The sequence below is a fragment of the Embiotoca jacksoni genome, unplaced genomic scaffold (genome assembly GCF_022577435.1).
Source record: "Embiotoca jacksoni isolate LCO1_2020_lvr unplaced genomic scaffold, fEmbJac1.0.p SCAF_5, whole genome shotgun sequence".
NCBI classification, from domain to species: Eukaryota; Metazoa; Chordata; class Actinopteri; family Embiotocidae; genus Embiotoca; species Embiotoca jacksoni.
In genome coordinates, this window is record NW_027185403.1 from 6,657,664 (window position 1) to 6,674,679 (window position 17,016).

The 17,016-nt window shown below is 39.8% G+C and overlaps 2 protein-coding genes across 5 annotated transcripts in view; both read right to left on the reverse strand.

The window, feature by feature from the left end:
• Positions 1-1,112: 1,112 nt before the first annotated feature.
• Positions 1,113-4,899, reverse strand: LOC138211782 (P2Y purinoceptor 4-like). The gene is made up of 2 exons (XM_069171909.1): positions 4,608-4,899; positions 1,113-3,731 (listed from the first exon to the last, which is right to left on the reverse strand). The coding sequence occupies exon 2, from the start codon at positions 3,681-3,683 to the stop codon at positions 2,589-2,591; it is 1,095 nt and encodes a 364-aa protein (XP_069028010.1). The 5' UTR covers positions 3,684-3,731; positions 4,608-4,899; the 3' UTR covers positions 1,113-2,588.
• A 2,637-nt stretch (positions 4,900-7,536) lies between these two features.
• The window catches only part of inppl1b (inositol polyphosphate phosphatase-like 1b), a 32,148-nt gene continuing 22,668 nt past the window's right edge, over positions 7,537-17,016 (reverse strand). For all 4 annotated transcript variants that reach the window (XM_069171782.1, XM_069171779.1, XM_069171780.1 and 1 more), the window contains 15 exons: positions 16,006-16,123; positions 15,745-15,841; positions 15,503-15,641; positions 15,273-15,372; positions 14,999-15,087; positions 14,264-14,345; positions 13,742-13,831; positions 13,532-13,645; positions 13,362-13,450; positions 13,181-13,268; positions 12,519-12,671; positions 12,038-12,119; positions 9,864-10,647; positions 9,664-9,779; positions 7,537-8,311 (listed from right to left, as the gene is read on the reverse strand). In XM_069171782.1, the coding sequence (XP_069027883.1) occupies positions 8,218-8,311; positions 9,664-9,779; positions 9,864-10,647; positions 12,038-12,119; positions 12,519-12,671; positions 13,181-13,268; positions 13,362-13,450; positions 13,532-13,645; positions 13,742-13,831; positions 14,264-14,345; positions 14,999-15,087; positions 15,273-15,372; positions 15,503-15,641; positions 15,745-15,841; positions 16,006-16,123 (2,235 nt within the window). In that variant the 3' untranslated portion in view covers positions 7,537-8,217. The remainder of the gene's footprint in view (positions 8,312-9,663; positions 9,780-9,863; positions 10,648-12,037; positions 12,120-12,518; positions 12,672-13,180; positions 13,269-13,361; positions 13,451-13,531; positions 13,646-13,741; positions 13,832-14,263; positions 14,346-14,998; positions 15,088-15,272; positions 15,373-15,502; positions 15,642-15,744; positions 15,842-16,005; positions 16,124-17,016) is intronic.

A 17,016-nucleotide genomic window follows, 5' to 3' on the forward strand; every position in this document is an offset into this window, starting at 1 on the left:
ATACAGTCATTAAAGGCTATAATAAGCTACACATCAGTCAGGCGAAAAAAATAACTCCGAAATATCGGATCAACTTAATGCAAATTAATTAAATTTGCATTTTGTGCTCGATGGTCAATATCGTCAGCAGTTCGGCACTCAGAAAGTGGATCGTTATTCAGTGAGACAAAACATGAAAATCATAAATAGACGTAGTTAAACTGCTGCTATTTTTAATCCATATATCAAGATAAAAAAAAAGGGAGAATTGAGGAAAGAAATCTTGCAAAGTTTTCAAAGTTTAAAAGCATATTATATGGGGTATGAGGTGGGTGGGCAATGTATCAATGCATGCGGGGGGGGGAATTCATTCAGTGACAGTCATCTACTGTGCAAATGGCGCTGGGAAGATCACAGGACCTGTACTGTAATCAATTTAAAATTGACTCGGTTACTGTGGCATTGAAATTTCATCTAGCCTACTTTTATAGAGTCTTTGTTCGGTTTTTCTTACTCCACAGTGTGACACCTGTTCTACAAGTGGCATCCTGTGGAAACGCAGCCGTGAAGACTCAGAACCGCCTTCAAATATGATCAATACTCACTTGACTAACTAAAACACATTTCCTGAATAACACCGAGGTGAAATACACGTCTTTAGTTTGAAGGTTTGCTTCTGCTGGAGAGGGTCCTAATCCAATTCAGGTTCTGCAACGCTGTCTTTTAGGTTCAAGGTTCACGTGTGAAATACTTTATACCATCTTACCGTGTTTCTGGGGCTGCCTTCCTCTCATCTCGTCCTTTGTCTTTCAGACAGCGCCAAGGGACAACTTGGGCAGAGAGTATGCTGCAGTGAGACAATTTCACAACAAGAAAAAAACTAAATGTAGATTACCATTTTTTTGTGCATTAAGCTATCAGGGTTATCTATTGAAAACACACAACTTAGTAGATCAGCCCTCCTGACCTGCGCCTGAGCACAGCTTGGTAGACGAATTTATACCACGGGGAGGCGCTAGTAAGCTGACATGACAGGAGTTATCAAGATTCAAGGGGTTCATCAATGTGCATTCCTCCTTAGCTTAATCACATAAAACTGTTCAATCATGTATAAAATGCTTATTTATTCAGGGTCTTTCTTCAAACAAGAGATGAATAAGTTTCTTTTAAATAAATGCGATACAGAGATGAAAACATGAAAGATCCGAACTTCTATTTCTCTTTAATTCTACATGGTTGGTGGTAGATTTCCAACGAAAACAATTTTGTCATTGTTTTGAGTAACATTTTGTGCTTTCACTTCCCCAAACATCGCATCTGTTGTATTCAGGTAATTAAGAGGGTTAGTTTCAGTTTGGCTAAACAAAAGTATCGTGTAGGTTTAATTTTGTAGGTCCTTCAACATTACTCTGCTGACCCGACAAAGACGTGAGACCTCAATTTTCCACTGAACAGACAGGAATGATTCACTGCATAATCATGATGCGTGGCATACAGTTTATGACACCATTGCGGTAACTCATGCAGTTATGACACATGTCAAACTGTTATTACAAAAACATCTTCAAAGGCAGTGACAATACTTCAGATCACGAGAGCACCATGTGACACAGTGGCGTGTGAATACATCTGCTCCAGCATACATTCAGGAGGTCTGGAGCCTTTTTGTGTGGAGTTTGCATGTTCTCCCTGTGTGGCTTCTTCCCACCATCCAAAGACACGTGTGTGTCAGGTTAATTGGTGATTCTGGACAAAATTGCCCTTAGGTGTGAATGAAGAGCGTGAATGGTCTTTGTTTCTGTCCGTCTATAAGTGTCGGCCCTGTGATGGACTGGCGATCTGTCCAGGGTGTACCCTGCCTTCACCCAAAGTGAGCTGGAATAGGCCCCTCCGTGACCCTGTTCAAGATAAGCGGGTATATAATGGCTGGATGGAAATCTATCAAGGAGTTAAATCTAGATTACTGAAAGAAAAAGACCTTTAAATTCCATGTATCAATCACCAAGGTAAGAAAGAAAATCCCTTCTCCCTCTACGGAGGTGTGGGTGTTTTAAAGCAGAGAGACTATCCGGAGCCGTCTCTGTTTTTCACCAGAAGTTGAGAAAAAGACATCTGTGAAAGCTGAAGGACAAAAACAGCTGGTATCCGGAGCTGCACTGGGCCCAGCTGCAGTTCCTGGGTAACACAAACACTGGTGACAAAACAGAAAGGATTGTCTCACAACTCCCTCATTTCTAAGATAACATCCAGGCTATCCGCCACATTTCAGTCAGATATAAAAAGTGTGTTCAATTAAACTTAGTTTTCTATACCCACGGTGATAAGAACTCACAGACTGAATCCTCTATCTGTTTACTTTAAGACATCGACGACCACTTGTGGCAGACGTTCTCACCCAAGTGCTTCCGTTTCCTATAAAACCACCGTTTTCTTCAAAAGAAGAACTAGTATGTGCAACAGCTTGTTCACATGTTAAGTTTTGCATAATAATCGCTTTGTAATGGTACATTGTACACAAAGAAAAAAGAACAGACTCTTTCATAAAAAACATTAACTTGTAAAATCTCACAAAAACAGTGATCACATGTTTAAATACTTTGTTCTTCCCACTATCTCTCAAACTCTGTGCTGGCTTTAAGAGCTGAGTTCTTGTAAACAAGAGCCAGACCGCAGTTGTTGTTTGGCTGCGTTTGTAGCTGTTCAGGTGTTTGGCTGCTTGTCATCTGTCTTTTTCCTGTCAGAACAGACATCATTTTGGAACGGTAGTGGTCTCCTGCCAGGAAATACAGAATGGGATCAATGCAGCTGTTGATGCTCGCCAGCGGCCGGGTGATCTTGTAAGTGAAGTTTACAATGTTGAGGAATTCACAGTTGAGATCCAGCACCCGGGAGGTGTAGTAGAGTGTCCGTGTGATGTGAAATGGGACGAAGCTCACCGCAAACACCACCAGCACCACGATGATGAGCTTGATGGACTTCTGACGTGCCGCAGCACCCTGTCGGTTGGCAGGTAATCCCTGTCTGGGCCGGCACAGTGCCCGCGCCATCAGGCAGTAACACACCACAATGACCATGAACGGGATGACAAAGAGCAGCACCATGACAACAGAGCTGTAGTCCACATACTCATGGAAGGCCTCCTGGCTGGTTGTGTCGTGGCACAGGGTGTCGTTGTCCCTCCTGGAGGTGGTGACAAATATGAGGTTGGGCACCAGGCACACGGTCACCACACCCCACACCATGCCACACACAAAGTGGGCATGCCGAGACTTCACCAGGGTCAGCGCCTTGATGGGGTGGCAGATGCCGAGATAACGGTGCACGCTGATGCAGGTGAGGAACAGGATGCTGCAGTAGAGGTTGGCATAGAAGAGGAAGCGCACGATTTTGCACATAGCCACACCAAAGGGCCAGTGACTGCGGTTGGCATAGTAGTAGATGAGGGTGGGCAGGGAGAGTACGTACAGGAAGTCAGAGAGGCCGAGGTGGAACATGTACACTGTACTGGGTTTCCACGGACGCATCTTGAGGAACAACCATAAAGCTGTAGCATTGAGCACAAAGCCAAAAACAAACACCAGACTGTAAGACACCGGCAACAGGATGTATTTGAACTCCTCGTTAAAGCGACAGCTGGAGTTGAAGATCGAGGTGAACACTGTTGACTGGTTGTGTGTGTCTGGGTTACTGATGACCGTTTCCATAACGATGGGATTTCTGAGTGTAGCTTCAGAGCCAGCAGATGCCAAAACCTGCAAAGGAATATAAGGAATTTTATATTGTGCAAAAAAAAAAAAAAAAAAAAAAAGCACAGGCATATATGATGATTTTCAACTAGAAAGGTTAATTAATTGATTAGTTGATTGACAGCAAAAACAACCTTCCCAGTTGTTAAAATTTGCTGCTTTTCTCAGTTTGTACGCTGAATCTTAAGTGTTGGTTGGATATTTAAATAAAATGAAAAGAAAATATTTGTTTGTTTCATTAGTAATGACAATTAACAGTTAGTTGCACACAGTTAGTTGTTTTAATCTCACTCGGGGATGGTACAAGCTCTCATATCCTTCATTTAATAAAACATGTAAAATAGTCAAATAGTCCAAAAATACTATTAACATTTTTACTTAAGCAAAGTATTATCACTTAGTAGCAGAAAGTCTCTTTTCAAAGTGATATATATATACTATATTATATTGTACATTACACTACTGAATTCCTATTATAGGTGCATGCAAGAAGCAATTAAAGTTGACAGTGATCGCAGCGCTGCTACCTTAACTGTTTAAGGTAAAAAACAAAACTCCTAACTATAGCAAATAGCGGAGAAAATAGTTGAGTACATTGTTAAATATGAAATGTCGTGAAAAAGAAGTGTAAAAATGGCACTAGCAGAGACCAAAAATTGAGTGATCGGTGTGAACCTGAACTTTCGATCTCAGCAGGTTAATAGTTTAAATGTTATTTAATGAAAACGAACGAGCAATGTATTAAGATCCATTTGGTTCACCAAAGTTCTCAACTTGAAGTTCTGCACACGCAGAACAGCATCGGCTCTTATCGTTGGTCGATATTTCTCTGCAACACAAATACTTAAAACTACCGAGTTATGGCAGCTCTCCTGTACTCACCCCAGCAGGACACTGGAAGGGTCGGTGTCGGGCTGGTCGGGATCCCGGTCGTCAGGTTTCAATTTTCAGCTGAGATCCAGTAGCTGCTCCTTCTCACTCCTTTCGTCTAGTTTGCTGCCTTTGTTGTCCAGCCGGCGCACATCAGACACGCACCTCAAGTTTTTTTTTTCCCGTTGAAAGTCATGTTGGGGATCCCTGGCAGTCAACACGGAGTTGGAGGATGCATGAGCGAGTGGTCCTACACGCTGTACGGCTGAAATGGGAAGTCACGCTGCTGAGTCGATAAAACTGCCGCCCATGAAAGTATTCAGACCAAGACACTTTCTGTTTAGTGAACCACATGAAACCAGAACGTATTTACATAAGAATAATAATGTATACTTCAGATTCATGTTTTTAATTTTGTTTTTACAGCAGCAGACTGTTTGACTGGCTGGAAATACAACCCTATAAAAAAAAATATATATATATAGATGGAGAGGTGAACAGTAACTATATTTACTCTGATGCACTTATTTTAGTGGGCTATTTTCAACGTGTGCTACTATTTCTATGGAAAATCCGAGTAGGAAACATTACATCTATTCCTATTACTTATGGTCTAGTAAGTGAGAAGCTCATTCCATTGATTTTAAATTACATTAATGAACAGCACATCCTGTAAAGTAGTTGTCACTTATGGAGCCACAACAATAAAGTAACCTACAGCTAATTTAAAAATGGCATGACAATGATCAAGCACTTTAAACACTGATTACTTTTATACCGTATTTGATAGTTGTGTTTGCCATTGATTTTCGAGACTGCATCTTGCAGAACTTTTATCTGTACTGATGTCTTCCGCTGTGATGCCACCACTTTTACTTACTTACGTAAAAGAGTTTAATAATTCCTCCACCATTGGTATTATTTGTCTTTGTGATGAAAATCATTCCCATGACAACACTTAATAGTGCTGAAATGTTCTAGAAGTTCATATTTGCACAGCTGTACAGTGGCCTGTATAGCAGTTATATAAAGGCAACATTTGTTCTGAGGAGTTATGAGGGATTAACTGGTTCATCTCCTCAGTGATCTTCGTCATCTGGGGCTCTTCCAAAGATTCACATGACAAGGTGTGGAATTATAAAGTCTGATCGTAAAGAAATAAAAACAAGTAGGATGTGCAGCGCTGTTGTTGGAGACAGACAATAAACCCGAGATGAGGCTTTACTTAATAAGTTACTAAAAAAATAAGTTTGAGTGACTCACATTCGCAAACATCATCATAACCAGTCCAATAAACTAAAGTCAATGAGCACCTTTGGTTTGAATCACCCCTCTGTGATCTACGATGAGATGAACAAAATATGACTCTGTCGGTATGCAAAGAGTACATGTCCTTGTGAAGCTCAGTGTGAAACTGCTGTCAACTGTCCTGCTTTGGTAAAAGACAACCAAGCAGAGCCAAGAAGGCTTCACTGCAGATAAATCTTTGTTGTCAAGTTAATTGGAGATATATTTTTTAGAACCCATAACATAAAATGGTCCTGAAACAGTTAATACAAGTCCCTTACATATAAAACTGACCCCTTCACCTCATTTAAAGATGCAGTCATGATTTTTTTGTGCTGTGCTTGTGGTAATGTGTGTTTCTGTGTGAATGGGCCAGGTTGTTGTTAGCAGTGTGAGGTTTTGTGTTTGTGTACTGTTTGGGTTTCTGTCGGTTAGATGTCTGGAATGTGAGTGGGACACTGACAAAGCATGTTCTTCTTCCTCTCTCAATGTGGAGGGTGGAGGGATTTACAGTAACACTGACGGACTGCATGTTCACATACACACGAACCTTTATCAGATTATTAACAAATTTGTGGATTTTTAAAAGCACATTCTGACATTTTAAGAAGTACACGTAGTCACTTTCTAAAATTGATGCATTTCCCTAGTCCTTTGATATATTTTTGTTCCTGAAACATGCTGCTGCATGAGGGACCGTCTATTATGTCCAAATATACACCTGTTCAATGAAACATGTCGCTTTTAAAATAAAACTCAATACTTTCCTTCAATTTGTATGTAGCTGAAACTTCCCAGCACCCCGACAGCTGATGACATCACTACAGTCAGTAAGGCCTTGACTCAGCGGTCAGTGACACATACCTGCTCTCAATCGACGTGTTTGGCCGTGTCCTAAAAGTAACTACCTCAACTGAATGCTATAAGCAGAAAAACAGACAGACACTCACACAGGAGTTGTTTAGGATCAGACTCACAGTTGTTTCATCTCTTTCTTCTGCATTCTATTATTATAATATATAGGTGAGCTGACACATACAACTCACAGGATTTAGACCCGACGATCTATTTCAGGTGTCCTGTATGGACAAAAGTAACTGATGCAGTTATATGTATTTTGTAGGGCATCTAGACTAAATAAATATTTTTCTTGAAAGTTTTTAAGAATGACTTCAGTATTCTACAGTAGCTTCACCAAAAATGTAAAATACAAACAGTTTAAAAAAAAAAAAAAACTAGTGCAAAAATAGAAAAGAGACATCAACTTTCTGTAACTTGTTAGAAATGAAGACCACAATGCTTGGCTTATCCTACCCGGTAATTCTCAGTATGTGCTTCCACATATAGAGAAGCATCATCTATCCAGCATGGATTGCTTTAAAGTTCTGTATTAAGACAATACATGTAAAGACAAAGTGGAAGATCCGACAACCGATTAAAAAAAAGAATTGTCTCAAAATGTAATATTTTCCTCTGATAAAGATAAAAATTCTGTACTCATAGTAGAGACTTGCATTGCCTCTCACAACAAATCCCCCTTGTACGTACAGGACCGTATGAATATGTGAACTATGCTCCAAAATGGAAGCAAGAGACGAGACTTCTCTTTTTTGCCATAGTTTGACAGCATGAAACGACACTTGCGATTGCTCGGTGACAGTCAAGAGTTGCTTTATGCACTTTATAAACGTTGCATAAAACATGCACAGTGGACACAGGTGCTGATTAAGTGACATGATATTAACCGTTATGAGAAAGTAAACAAGATGACATATGGCGGGTATTTGTATACCAGCTTTGCAGACAATCTTCCAGTAGATATGGATGGATTTATGCTCTGTGGGTTTAATAGAGGGCTTTTAGGTCCAGGTTCAACAATAGCCGTGTAATGGAGGCACACAGTAGAAAGGATGAAGGTGGATGGTAAATAGTAGCCTGGAGTGAACACTTGAAATTGAAGGACTATATTTTTATAGTTATTTAAAAATCACTGAAAACAATAGCAATAAGAGCTCAAAATCATTAACAGTATTTGTGTGTGTCATTAACTGGAGATGCACATCAAGGCTTTTCATTCATGTCACCTTTTGATTATCTATCAAGATATATAGATGAATAAGGCAGACTACTGTGCAATGTGTACTTCCTGCATTATGTTCTCTGTGCTGTGGTTGACACAGACAAACCTATTGTGACAGTACTGATCATATAAAAGTCCAAGTGATGTGACTGAAAATCCAATCAGCCTCTCCTTCATACAGTTCTAATAGTTCTTCCAGTTCTAATTGAGAAGATGACAAGGATTTGTACCATCAATGTTTCTCATCTCTCCATGTCAGTTCCAATTCCTGGGCAGGTTCTCGAGGATCCTGCGTCGGTGTGAAGGGTTTGTTATTCCCGCAGCACATAGATCCTCCTCAGTGATGCCACTGTGGAGGACAAATAGTGTTGAATCTCACGTGATTGGAAATCCACAGTTATGAGTCAGTTTGATTTACTGTAACTGTGCATTCTATAATCTGGTACGTTTTTGTAAATGCATGTGGAGTCAGCATCCCTATACACATACCAGAAGTTACATATATCAGGGAGAAACATAGTATTTTTCATTTATACTTTGACTTTAAAAAAATGTGAAATATTTTTTTTAAGGTAGCCATAAAACAATATTCACATACCCATATGTACATTGACGTAGTTTTTTCCTTGCTGGAAACATTCTTTCTTTTCAAGTGGCCATGAAAAGATTTGTTTCTAAATGTGCCTCCACGGGAAGATTACATTCCATCAATTCTGAAACTTTATTCCAAAGTTCATATCAAACTGTTGAGTCAGGGTTATCAAAAGTATCTCTCTTTTTGTGATGTTATCCTTCCATTGCAGCTCAAAAAGGAAGGAAACATTCTGGGGTAACACTGTGAGTGGATTTATTTTAGCCCTTTTGTAGGAGGTTCGAGCTGCTAACCTGACAGCAATGCTCATCTCACACTGATGACTATCGCATGCACGGTTGTAATTTGATTTGACCCTCAGCTGGTTACTGCAACTGTCTTGTGAACACCAAGTTTATCTCTACCAGCAACTATACACTAAGAATCATATGAGACTGTGAGGTGGGGTTATTCATCCATATTTCTAAGGAACCTGTATCATGTTTTCATATTTTTAACTCAGAAAGCAAGTTGTGTTTTGAAAAAACAAACAAAACAAAAACAAGTAGGGAAGTCAGTGATGGACAAATAACACTTTTGGTGATAACATCTTTCATGTTACATTTATCACTGCAAATTATAGTGTTTGCATTAAGTGGGTAAATCATGTCTTTTCAGCAGCCTCAATGTCACAATGATTACATTTCTGCATACTGTAAATGCTCCAAGTTCCTCTTACTGATTGCTTCTTGTTGGCTCTCAGAAAATTCAAAATGTATTGAAATTTTCTTTTCACTTGTATTAGCTTTTTCCCACTTCATCTAATTTCTATTTTGGTTTAGATTTTGTTTTATATATATATTTAAATGCTGGAAGAGCAGCATGTTTGGGGGCATTTTGAGAGACTGGTGTTTGCATTAGCACTGCAAAAGCTGTCACACTCAGCTGTGGGATGTTTAAAACCAGGTCCACACCAGCTCCTTTTCCTTTGTTCAAATTTGGATACTGGGTGTTTTTGGCCGTTAGTATAGCCAGAAAATCTGTGTCGTAACTGTAATCACATTATTTCTGTGTCTATGAAATGACAGGCACTATAATAATGAGCCTATGTATGTCTCAATTCATTCTACCTGAAATAATCCAGATCATCCCAGCCATTGAGGCTGAGTCCCAGGGTGTATTTTTGGAGACCAAGGGTGCTGAGAAGCTCCCGCACCGTCTCTGGTGCACCTTGGAGGACAGACACCTGGATCGAGAGAAGTAGACATAATATTTACAAAGAACCTGGAGTAACAAGCTTTAACATGTGTTGCTGAGAGCAAGGTCATACCTCTTTCTCCCAGCAGTAGCCCCTCTCTCCATGCACGGAGGGGCCATTTCTAAAATGTGGCCTCTTGTTGGGTTGGAATGGGCCTCTCTGATCTGAGGGGAAGAAGTCAACTTCGCTGAGGGACTTGGCGATTTGCAATGCAGTGAGTGAGTTGTCTCCTGTCGGCCCAGGTGGCTGCTGATCCACCATCCAAGAAGCGGTGGCCTTACAGCGAGCAATGTGAGTGGTGGTGTAAGGGAAAGCTGACGGTGCTTTGGCTGCTTGGATAGGATTGGTCCTTTCTGGAAGAAGCTGGTGTTTATTCCCTCTGCCTTTTTCCCTGATGATTGCCGAGTGATTCATATACAAGTTCCTTACGTTGCTTTCGGGCTGGATGGAGTCCTGAACAATGTTTTTACCTCGGTATTTCTCTCTGGGTTGTGCAGTCTGTGAGATGGCAGTACTTGAGGGTGGAGGGATGGGAGAGGGGTTTTGGGCTGGGAAAAGCTGATAAGACGAGTTGGTTTGGGACGTCTGCAGGTCACTGCCTGGAATGTATTGGGGGAGGATGGCTGGAATTTCAATCTCTGTAAAATCTGATCTGCGACAGGGTCTCCTGTCAAAACCCTGACGCCCTGAGACTTTTGGGAGCTGCAAGGCCTCATTACCAGACCAGATCACCTGAGGGTCCCTTCGCTGGGGGAGAGCCTCCTCCACCCGGCGTGCCACTGACACACCCTCAAAGATGAAGTAGGCAGGGTTGGTGTAGCTGCTCGGAGTCAGTTTGAGAGGGACCGCAGAGGACCTGCAATAAATAAAAAAATCTTGAATTTTGCCAACTAAAAACATGCAAATTTTAATACATCCTGAAATCTCACTCACTTTCTTCACAAGACTCTGAAATGTGTTCCCTTGCACTAGCTGATAACTATACAAGCATTCAGACCAACGTGGCCTTGAGCTAAAGTACATGTCTGCACTGATTCGGGCATGCGGCTACAAGTGCTAATGATAAAATAAAATGTAATCTAACAGACTAGTTTGACTAATACATCCAGTTTGACGCCTTATAAGACACCAAAACACGGCGTAGCACTTTGTTATAGTTTGACACAGAACTTTAAAGGTTCAGTGGGCAAGATTGAGGAGAGTCTATTAGCAGAAATTTAATATATTATTCCTAATTATGTCTTCATTAGTGTATAATCACCTTTCAGTAAGAATCATTGTGTTGTAATTATCTTAAAATGAGCCCTTAATATCAACATATGGAGCGGGTCATCTTCCACAGAGGGTGCAATGTTTCTACAGTAGTCCAGAAGGGACCAAACCAAACGCAGACTTTACAGAGGGCCTTTCACGCCAGTTTCACGACCACCATAGATTGTCTGACACGCTTGAAAGAGGAAGGTGAGGGCTAGTCAGTTGCAATCTGGAACCTCACCACTAGATGCCACTAAATCCTACTAATTTCTCCTTCAAAGCTCTTAAATTATCTTGGTGGCAAAGCATTTAATATCTGTTTCAATCCCACTCAACAATCCCAAGGAAAACTGCAGATATATCACATTCATTTCACATTGCATTCCACGAGGAAAGCGTACCTGCACATATTAGATTGACCAGTGTAGTTGCCTAATGATGTAGCATTGCAGTGTCCCAACATTTTTGCCAGACTGAGGAAATTTGAGCCATGTTTGTTGCCTACTGGCCAAAAAATATCAGTGATTGTGAAAAATTCTATTTATAAAATATTTACTTCACATTCTCAGTGGTTTAACCTTAAAAATAAAAAACAAATTGCATAAAAAGGTATTTTTTCAAAAATAATTTAGATCTCGATATTTCCCCTGCTATTGAGCGAAACAATTGAGAACAAATTTCTGAAGAAAGTGTAATTTCTTGCAAAATAATCGTACGCAGTGGTACATGAATCTATGAATCTAATGATATGCTTGATAAAATGGAGAAACATATATATATATATATATGTTTCTCCATTTATATATAGGAAAAAAATATAGGAAAAATGTGCTCACAACCACAAAACAATTCATGAACCTCAAAAACAAAATGTTGCTCTTGGAAAAGAGGGTATGTGACACTGCTGAGAACTGGAAGAATTTTTCATTGAACCCCAACCTTTCCTTTCTGCTGCTTTACACTGACGCTCTCAAACATGAAGAGGTCCTCACCTGGTTATTGGGGTCTGTGTCAATGCAAGAGACATGTTTCCCCTCCCAGGACCTTTATCATCTTTCTCAAAACAGAACCACTCTGAAAAAGTCAAATCACAGGAAAGAAACAACTCATTTTGTGATACTTCTTCAAAGTGTGTGTGGTGCATGTAAGCCAAAGGCTAGTGCCAGTTTGCAACCACACAGCATAGAGCTGATTGTGTGTGTCGTGCCTGACCTGGTGGCATAATACCCATCTGTCCTGTTTCAGGAAGCATCTGGTCAGGGTCAGGGTCAGGAGCCAAAAGAGGAAGCGGTCGGTAGATACCAGCAAGTGTAAAGCCAAGCCAGGGATCATTGAGGAACCAAATAGAGGAAGCAATGTAAGACTCACAGGAGAGTCAAAGAACACAAGTGACAGTGGAGATGAAAGTTTAGTAGGAAGTGATAGTGCAAAGCAAAGCAGAGATTTGGAAAAGACTATTTGTTGCTGACCCACCATAGATCTTTTCACGCGTCTCTCGCCTATCTTTGGGCACATGGACTCGGACCCGTCCTCGTATGGAGCCCATCTCCTCACCTCGGTGACTCAAGAATGTCTCAAACTGCTCTGATGCACCAGTAAGTGAGCGTAGAGCCACACAGCATTCACCTAAAACAAATTGTTTTAAATTATTGATTACTTGAATGGGACAGGTACAGCTGATGTAGGCAACTTACAATTACATTTACCACAATTGATCAAAATACAGTGATCTTTGCTTATTTTCTTTAATATGTTGTTCTTTCTGTAAAAAGAGTTGAAAAGTTGAAAAAACTTTCTCAATAACTTTCTCATTAAACTTTCTCAATAAAACTATTCAAAAGCACATAATACCCTAAATTAGTTTTTCAAATTTAAAATTTCAGCATTATGAGCTCCATAAATTGAATACTGTTTTGTACATTGCTCTATGCTGCAGAAAAGTAAAACTGAAATCTGCCAATCTTACAAAAGAAACATAATGGAGTTATCTGTACTGACAGATATTAATCGGGAAAATTCAATAAACAACTACATTGCATTTTCTTTAAGGGCACTCATAAGCAGCATTATCAAAATGGAGGGAAATTCTAAATGTCATATTTAATTAGAGAAAATACATTTTCCCTGAGACCAACCGTATGACTCAAACCCATCACATGACTTCACAGACAACAGCAGGTGTTGTTCCCGAAGATACTCCATGTCAGACATAATTGGAAGTAGCTACGACAAATATAAAGAAACCGCAAGTTAACAAAAAGACTTCAATAACAAACAGTATGTTCAGTCATTTCCAAATGGGCTTGAGCCTCTGACCTTTGGCAGTTGTTTGAAGGACCAGGCCAGTTTGAGGAACCTGGGAACATCACAGCTCTGTGAGTCATTCTCACTGGAGCGTCGTGTGTCTGCCAAGAAACACATGAATTAATTTCCACTTCTGTGGTGCAGAATACTTTCTAAAAATGTCTTTATGACATGTCACATACCTTCGAGGCACGAGGAGTGAAATTCAATAAAGAACTTTGCTTTGCTCGCTGTTTTCACGATGGCCTCGATGCCTTCCAGCTCAATCCAGGCCCTCTCCACGCTGGAATTTGAATCTGTTTTAAATTGAAGGGACAATAATGCTCACTTAATGATAGGATCCAATCATATTCCATCTGTTTGTGTCCAAAGTGCCACAACAATGACAGCACCTGTTTTGGAGCTGGACTGTGATGTCACTCCCACTTGGAAGGTGGCAAAAACAGGTGAGTGATCACTTGTGAAGATGTCATCTGTACATCCTGGTGAGAGACCAACAATTATATTACTTCATTATTATAATTGCAAAAACAACACTGTAGCTAAAATTATGCAACAACAGGGACAAGAGCTGTCAGCAAAAGGTCATTTACAAAACATAAAAATGGTTCCGCTACAACACAGTGATTGCTATGTTTTGCTGGGGTTAGATAGAAACAGCATTTCAGGCTGACATAGGAAATGACTCCGTTTCTTTGAGGACCACAGAACAGGATGCATGGTTTGATAGTTATTTGCTCTCAGAGTTGCTCTCGTTTTACAGTGCTATGCATTCGACCGAAATCCTTTATCTTTGTCAAGCCCTAACCACTGCTCAGTCTTCACTTTTACACATTATGCGTATGCTTTATTGAATAATTTCCTTTTCCGGTTAAAGCTTTATGAAATTTTATTTTCTAGTCTCCATATCTTACCATATGCAGTGCAGATGATGTGCATCTCTGGGTAGGACTTCCACAGAATCCTATCACACCATGATGGAACGTTGACTCGCACCTACAGAGACAAAATTAGCTAAAATATAATCTGCAATAAATTGCATGTTTGTCAGGTCTACAAGTGAAATGACCACATATATAAACAGTGCGTGCAGTGGAGGGTGCCTTCATTCCTGTTATGCCAGACATTCTTGTTTTAGACAGGAGGTTAATTCTTCACCTACTATTTTTAGTGGTCAGAGCAGGTGCTGTCACAGTCACCTATCCCAACAGACCCCTTAAATAGGATTAAGTTACAAATAAATCTTAAGTTGTGTATAATTAGAATGCTTCTAAGGTCATTTCTTTGTAGGTGTACTCAGTTGAACTGCATGTATTATAGTGAACAGTCACAAAGACAATAAACCTACAGGCTTAAAGTATGACAGCTACAGACCAGAAAATGTTACTTAGAAAATAAACAAACAAAAATGTATGTAAAGGATATTAGATTTCAGAGTCACCCTGTTAAACCTTGACATCCGTAGAGCCATGTAACTAGTGTGGATAAAAACCTCAATGTAGGTAAAGTTATTCTACAAGCCACTTGAATGTAGATATTGTTTTTATTGTAGGTATACAATGTCTGTCTTTTGCCTGACAGATTTTGTTTTTTTTTTATATATTATTCTGTTTTTCTGACGTGCTTTTGCATTACAAGAAATGTCTCACCCCTGAGGTCTTGTACTTTTGCCATAGGTAGCAGTCTCTAGAGCCCCGTTCATACCGATAGGTGGGTGGAAATGCAATCTTGTCTTCCTCTTGACCACGATGAACAGAGGAAAAAAGCAGAGTAAGACACGCAAATGTAGAGCCCAGTCAAAAGAAAAAAGTACTGTTGGTATTTAGCATTTCATTCATGATTAGAAAATAGTATTTTAGTGCTTATATAATAACTGTCACATGTAGTATCTAGAGCCTCCAATACAGAACAACTGAAACCCACTGAAATTGAGAAAGGCCTTCCTCTTGTGTCTCTCTCGGGTCAGCTGGTCTGCACACATCAGCTCTTCAAACTCCCTCTTAGAGACATGTTTCAGGATGTCCTGGAGTTAGTGAGGTCCAGAAAGAAGCAGTGACATCAATGTCTGGGATTTCCCAATTAACTCTCCACACATACTATTAAGTCAAAAAGAGAAAAATGCATCACACAGAAATGAAAAGAGTCAGTCTGACCTGCACATCCAGGTCAAGCCTGTAGTTGAGGTCTCCACACCAGAAGAGATGGGTGAAGCGCAGGCTGATGTCAAAGGCACCGAGCTGTTTGTCACCCAGAGAAAGCAGCCTGAGGATGTCCACAAAGTTCTGGTTCCTCCTGGACATTTGATACGTTGCAAGACAGAAATAACTTTTCATATACAACATAGAAATGACACAGGAGCACTCATATATTTCTTGTACTTAAACACAAAATGTACCTCAGGACTTTCTCACTTCCAGAGGTCAGGTGGCAGTTAACAAACCCAAATGATGTTCCATTGAAGAGGAAGGAGATCCCGACAGCTCCCTTGTTTCCTGAAACAACAGAAATAGTCAACCTTAAACCTCCAGGTTGAAAAAAACATACTTTGTTCTTGCTAATCAAACATGATTAATTTTACTGTCTTCCGTGATATTGTACATTTTCAATATTTGCTCCATGTATATTTGGGATGGTGTAATCAGGCAGGGCAGCCTACCCAGTGTGTTCCCCAAGCCAGTCTTCACACTGGCTGTGCTCACATGGCTGATGCGACTCTCATGTTCCGACTTTACAAACACAGCCAGCCTCATATTCCAGAGGGACTGCACTGCCACCTACAGGACATTGTTCCACATTACAATTAATTACAACAGCTTCCAACAAGTCAACACACAATTACAGTTTTCTCAGCAGATTTTGAATGGTTCTTAAAGTCAGACTAAAACGCATCCAGATCACATCTTTGTAAAAACATGATCCTGCTGGAAATTTTTCCAACCAACTGAAAAATATGAGTTTCCTCATACTTGACATACGGCCATTTGTAGGACAGCTTTACATAAATGTGGGTGTATACCACGAATGCAAATGCTGACCGCAGTGAGTCCCTGATTGATTCTCAGCCGAACAAACTTTACTGCATATCATTCTCCTCTTTATTTTCCCTGAGCCAAAACATATTCAGTAGATATTCACCTAACTCGTCTAAAAAAAAAATTACACATATATTATAAATTGTTCCAAAATATAAGCCTAATGTTTTGTTTTCTGTCAGACCAGAGGCATTACTGTAGAAGTTTTGTATTTTATGTTACAATAAAGAACAGTCACATTAGATTACATAATATTAGACCATGAAAAGGTAATCTTTGTATTGTAGAGGTGCAACTCTGTTTCGAGAACTAAGTTACATTTCAGTGAGGCGCATTTGGGAGGTGAGATTTGTTTTGAAAACTCATATTTTTAAAAATCATAAGAGTTGATGGTTACAGGAATTCTTATGACAACATCCATGTTGGTTAACATACATGTTATGTATGTTAATAGTTTTTGCAAGTTTTTAGTTTGTATATTTATGGTGTATAAAACAAAAAGTAATACATCAATAAGAACAATAAAAATGTTCGTAAAACAGTTATTTAGTAATCAGTGTGCAAAACAAGTGATGTTTGATACAAATGCAAAATTACTGATTTTGAAATACATTTCCTCAGACAGTACAATTTAT

Coding starts and splice junctions, on each gene's coding strand:
- LOC138211782 (XM_069171909.1), bottom strand. CDS start 3,683: ATGGAAACGGTCATCAGTAACCCAGACACACACAACCAGTCAACAGTG.